Here is a 5,871-nt window from a genome sequence, read left to right on the forward strand (position 1 = left end):
ATATACAGAGCAAAAATATCATATTCCCTCCCAGAGGACAGAAGAGAAGCGAGCAGAAGACCAGCCCACACATTCACCTGTGCTTTCGGGGCTGGGGGAGAGTTTCTGGGTGTGTTTTGCTAACGAAGCCCCAGAAATGTCACAGGGGCTTGGCTGTGGCAGGTTTGGCTCAGGGCAGGTTTTGAAATCCAGGACCAGCTCTGTGGCCTTCTGTCCAGGAGATGCAAGAGACACTGGCACTTCCCAGCGGAGCACAAGTCTGTCTGTGATGCACTTGCAAGTGCCACCTTCAAAGATTTCCTTACAGTGAAACCTCCAGTGGGTCTTCTTTCAAATCCTCATGGTCCTCATTCTCCAGCTGCTCCAGTTTGCTGGATTTCTCATGGATGATCTCCCCAGGAGTCTTCAAAAACCTGCAATATATTTGTTACTGGCTTTAAGGGCATGTCCAAACCCAACCCCAAACCAGGCTGTAAATGCTGGAGCCCTTGCCCTCATCAGCTGAGCTCTGGAGCTTGCCAGAGGGTATCTGCCATCCTGCTGAGGATCCCAGCTCTTGCTTTGCACCAAGCTTGGTGAGACAAAGCTCAGCACTCATCGGCCCAGAGCTGGCATTTTAAGTCCAAACTAGTCCCAGGGAAGCAGCCAGCGCTGAAAACAGGAGGCTCCTGACTTACTTCCACCCCTTCCTCTGTCTGGAGGTGGACTTCAGACCTGGTGTCACTGGGGAGCAGGAGGGACCTGTCCAGCTTGGCTGGGCTCGGGGGCATTTCCTCCAGCACCAGCTGGACTCCGTGCAGGAGAGCGGATGGGTGCTGGCCCCAGGGCAGGGTGCTGGCCCTGGGGCATCGGATGGGACCCAGCTCCCGGCTTGCACAGGACAGAGCCTGGACACAAACCCGCCGGGGTGTTGCGTTTGCAGGGGAGGATCTTGCTGGATGAAGCAGCTGCCAACATCTGGAGGCCACTGCCTTCCCGTGCCTCATCTGCCCTGTCCCAGACAGCTCGTTTCTTTGATCTGCTTCATCTCACCTGAACAACAGCTTCTGCCCTGGCTCCTTTTTGATGATGTTGAGTTTGTAGTAATGTCTGAGCGCTCGTGACATCTTCTCATATGTCATGTTCATCCGGTTCTGGAAGGAGAAAAGAAGGAAGGGGAGGGGTTGACTAAAAGCAAGCACCAACACCTGGTTTGGGTCTGTCTGCAGCAGGACCACATGTGGGACATTCGAGGTGGTTCTTGGGCATTGCAGGCTGCAGTGTGGGTCTCTAACCCAGACTTGCATCTGGGTCCACAGCCATCATGGTTTGCTTTCCAGGGGACGAGAAAGCCTCCCTCTTTAATCACCAGGAGGTTGGCATCTCTCAGTAGCCCTGCACCCACTCTGTCTCACCCTTCCCAGTCCCTGTGCCATCAGCTCTGGGGAACAGGTCATGAAGGCAACGTACAGAAGCCCAGGAATGACAAATTTGTTCTCAACTGCATTTACCTTGTGGTTCCCCCAGAGCTGGGCAAGTCCGTTTGGGTTAACGACCCGGAAGACCTTGGCTTCCTCGTCTTCCCACTTGATGTAAGGCTTATAGCGGCTGTCAGAGAGGAGCTGGTACACGTAATCCCACAGCAACCTGCAGTCTGAGCGTTGGTGGAGAATAAATAGTCACAGAGCTCCCACTAAGGCACCTATGCTCCAGTGAGGGTCAATCAGCAACGGGATTGCGTGTTAGCAATGATAATAAATACAAGAAGAGCCCAGAGCTCATGCATGGCACTTTTATTGCTAGATCTCAAAACACTAGCAGGAACTACAATTTTTCAGGTGGGGAAACTGAGGCAGGGAAGCACACACTGATGCACGGAATAAATGAAAGGGAGACAGATGGGCAGGCAGGACAAAGCACAATCTCATTTTCCCAAGGAACCAGGCTATAAATTCATATTTACCTGCAATTTTCCCATCCACTGGGGCTGACAGGGTTGTAGGAAAAGAGCAGATGGTATGTGCCCTGCAGCTGCCCTCCGAGCTGTGATGGGAGAGGTTCAGCGGCTCTGCGTGGCTGTGGGAGACAGGCTGTGCTGCACAACCCAGGCAGGAGGAAACAGCAACTGGGGCAGCCTCAGCACTACAGTCTGTCCCTGCAAGAACAAACAAACCCTGTGGTGCATTATGGCAGGTCCCAGGAGAACTTCCAGAGCCCTGAGACGGGTGGGGAGGGACAGCCCAGGTTGGTCATCAGCCTAGTGCCAGCCCAGCCAGAGAAGGCAAGCGCTGAGGAAAGCCTGGGATTTTCCTAAGGCAGGAGGAGCAGAAGGTCCAGGGAGATGGACCATAGAGGAGATGCCAAGTAGGGTGAGGGTCAGATATAGAAGAAAAGCTGGAATAGGAGAAGGCACCAGAGTAGAGGCACTCCCTTGTCAATTGTTGTGGGGGCTTAAGATGTTCATCACCCTACACCTGAGCCAGCAGAAGAGCTTAGGAAAGCAATCCCAGACCCACCTCAATGCAAAGCCAACCACTGATACCAACCTACCCACACCCTAACTCCTACCTAGGCTCCCTGAGGGTGCTAATAAGCCTCCTTGGCCCTGACCAGCCTCACCTGGGGCCTCTCTCCACTCCACCCATTGGCCCAGAAACTCCATTTAAGCTCAGCCCTGGCTCCTCAACCCTTTCCCAACTGTGCTGCAGGAGGATTAGTCTCCAGCTAGGGCTGTGCCTCTGCCTGGCTATTGACCTTCCCTGATCCAGATCTCAATGTGCAGACAGACTTCCTGAGGTAGCCAGAGCCTTGCCTGGTCATCATAGACCCACCTGGTGCTGTCTAGGCCTGTTTCTGAGCAGACCTGCTTCATCACTACAAACTTCCTTGATGACCTGGACTTTGTTGGACCTGGCTGCTATCTCCAGGACTGTCCTGCTTGCCTTGCTCAGGTAGTGTGGGATGGGTTCAGCTGGCTGAGCTTCAAAACCCCAAATGTGTGCAACCCACTGTAGCTGAGGGCAGGCTCTGCTTGATGGATGGCTGCTATTCTCCATCATACCTTCCTCTGTGCTTCTGGCTTCTCTGAAGGCTGAGTTCAGCAACGGGCTGCACACCAGAGCTCTTCTTTGCGTCTTAATGTACTGGAGTATTTCATATAACACGTCACCTGCAGGGAAGGAAAGTCTGCTCAGATGATTTTGCATTATAGTCTCTCTCAGTTGATGTTGTTGCTTAGATTTCTGTGCTAAGAGGTTACTCCCCATCCCAAAGCATTTGCAGTCCAGATGGACTAAAGGAAGGAAGAGGGTTGTCCTTGTCTCCAGCACCCAACTGACCGGAGCTAAAGCCTGGTCTGCTGGGACCTGTCCAGTCCCTCTCAGCAGACCACAGCTTGTGCTGTACTTGGATGGTCCTTAGAAACACTCTTGCACTCGGTCTAACCTGAGCTCGGAGCTCGGTATCTGAAGTCATCCTTGGTGAGGATGCACAGGGCTTTGCCGTTCATTTCAAACTTGCTTTCGTCGGTTTGCCGAAGGGAATACTCTTTCTCAGCCCATCTTAGCCAGTGGATCACGTCATCCTTGCTCCACAGTGAGGGCTGGATTCCTGAAACCAGCGGCAGCCTCTGAAACAACTCAGTCTCCATCTTCAAAACTGCTGAGGGGCAGGGTGGGATACTAGTCTTCTCCACCACCAAACTTTCCCTCTATATTAAGCATTCACAGGTCAAAAATGCCCCAAAGAGAGAAAATGAACCCTGATGACTGGTCCATCTTGTCCCCCTTGACAGCAGGGAATGGTCCCTGGGACCCACCATGTCCCACCCTGTGGGAACTCCTTTTTTTAAGCAGCATTAATAGCTCAACATCTACTCACTCAGCCTGCCTGGAAGCTTGAAGATCTCCCCCTCGCTGATGGGTGTGTGTCTGGCCTGGGATGGGGCTGGTAACGAAGCTGCGACAACGGGGCTGGAAGAGCCGACTGCCACTTTACCCTGGGGAAAAGAGATCAAATGCATCAATGGGGGGGAATTCCCAGCTCTGGTCCTGCATTTGCTTTGGAGATGCCTCCACCACAGTAAACACTGCTCAAATATTTTCTAACTGGTTTGATGTGCTGTCTGCAGCTCTTCCACACTGGCTCTAGGTCCTTTACCAGCCCCAGGATGAATCTCTGGTTGCCCAAGACAGCGTTAGTAGCCAGAGATCCCCCTCTCTTTCTCCAGCTCTTTTCTTTAGCAGAGGTACCCGTCCCCATCCAGGCTCTGGATGTGGGTTATCTGTCCCCACTGCTCCGTGGCTGCAGGGAAGTAGAAGGTGAAGCCAAGACTGGCAGAGCCTGCAGTGCCCGTGCTGGCTCCTGCTTCCTGCGGGATCCCCAGATGCTCGCTGGATGCCCAGGGTTTTAGGACAGTACTTCAGTTCTTTAGAGTTGTGAAAATACAGCTGGCAATAATGCTTAGATTTTGTCTTAAAAACACTGTATGAAGAGATCTCTAACTTTTTTCCCCCGTGATCATTTGGGCATAAGTGGAAATAGCCATCCCACAGTTTAGAGAGATGTCCTCTCATCTTTCTCCCCTGCCATGAAGTCCCAACCTCTCAAGAATTACTCCTCCCTCTCGGCTGCTCATTAAGGAGCCCCTCCAGCCTCACCCAACGGGTGAGATGGTCAGTGCTGGGAGGAGAGGCACCTCTGCAGGGCTGGGGCGTCAGCATCGCCCCCACTTTGCCTCCGGGCTCTCATCCAGAGCACATGAACCAGAGGGGAGCTCGGCGCCTGCTTTCAGCCCCATCTAGATCTTGAAATATTACTGGCAGCCAGGCAGATAATGTTTCCCCTTAAAAACCTATTAACGCGACTCCCAGCAATTTCTCAGCTTCATCCTCTGGAAAATTAACAATTTTGCCTGCAAATAGTATTTTCTGAAACGGTTGCCAACTCTGGGCACTTCAGTACACCCTCAGGCAGATTTTTGGAGGTGGTTAGAGCAGCCAGCGCTCCTCGACTGGGGGCGGGGGATAGAGGAGCTAAAACCCCCTGAAAATCAGAGGTGAAGAAAATCACAGTGCGCACTGACAGATGGTGGTTGCACACATCTTAAATGCAAAGCTGGTGTCCCAAAAACCGGGAGCACGGGAGACAGGAGCAAAGCGCTCCATCCCTCCTGGGGAAAATGTTTCCCTGTGATCCCGGGGGGAATCACAGGGAAGGCAGCAGTTTGGTGAGGGGTGAGGGGTTTTCTTCAGCGGAGGGATGAGTGTTACCAATTTGTCTGCTAGTGGTGGAACCATCGCTGGCTGTCTCGGGGTTGTTCGTTTTGGCAAACCAAGCAGCTGCATAATATTGTATGAGGAAACCAGAGAAACTTCGATATAAACTCTGAACAGGTTTGACAGCAAATGCAAACTGTGTTTCAGATTCATTCTAAGCAATAAGCTACAGGGAAAAATAAAAGTGAAAGAAATTAGCAGTGTATTTTGTTTAGAACTCCTCTAAAAAGGTATTTTAGTTTTTTCCCATCGGTGTGGTTCTCTTACGACGAGATTTACAGTAAAAACAAACCAAATGTGTGATTTTTTTCTTGCTCCTGAAGATTTCTAGGGCATAAGAGACGCATTCTTGATTTTTATTATTTTGTACTGATTTTATGTTCTTGCTTTTTTTCCTGCTTAGCTGCTGTCACACGTTTCTGAGACGGTGTTTTCTTGCTTGAAGAAGAAATATTGTCCTTGGAGGGGTTTGAGTGGGAAAGCCAGAGAAGGGGGGATGAAAACGAACCCCCAGACGTGCGAGAGCAGCTTTCAGCTCATTCCCAAATGGGGGGATGGAGCCCCCCGGCTGCTCCGGGCTCCGTGAGGCCGTTTGGAGGTGGAGGGGGGGGTCATC

General features: G+C 51.9%; 1 protein-coding gene across 1 annotated transcript; it reads right to left on the reverse strand.

Moving 5' to 3' along the window:
- Positions 1–301: 301 nt before the first annotated feature.
- On the reverse strand, positions 302–3,976 carry ETV7 (ets variant 7; the record flags this gene model as incomplete). Its single annotated transcript, XM_009572630.1, has 6 exons — positions 302–413; positions 1,033–1,133; positions 1,491–1,633; positions 3,041–3,148; positions 3,424–3,588; positions 3,859–3,976. Coding segments are annotated over 6 exons (747 nt in total), but the record flags the coding sequence as incomplete, so codon positions are not given.
- Positions 3,977–5,871: the final 1,895 nt, after the last annotated feature.

This window comes from Fulmarus glacialis, unplaced genomic scaffold (genome assembly GCF_000690835.1).
Source record: "Fulmarus glacialis isolate BGI_N327 unplaced genomic scaffold, ASM69083v1 scaffold29142, whole genome shotgun sequence".
Classification (NCBI taxonomy): Eukaryota; Metazoa; Chordata; class Aves; order Procellariiformes; family Procellariidae; genus Fulmarus; species Fulmarus glacialis.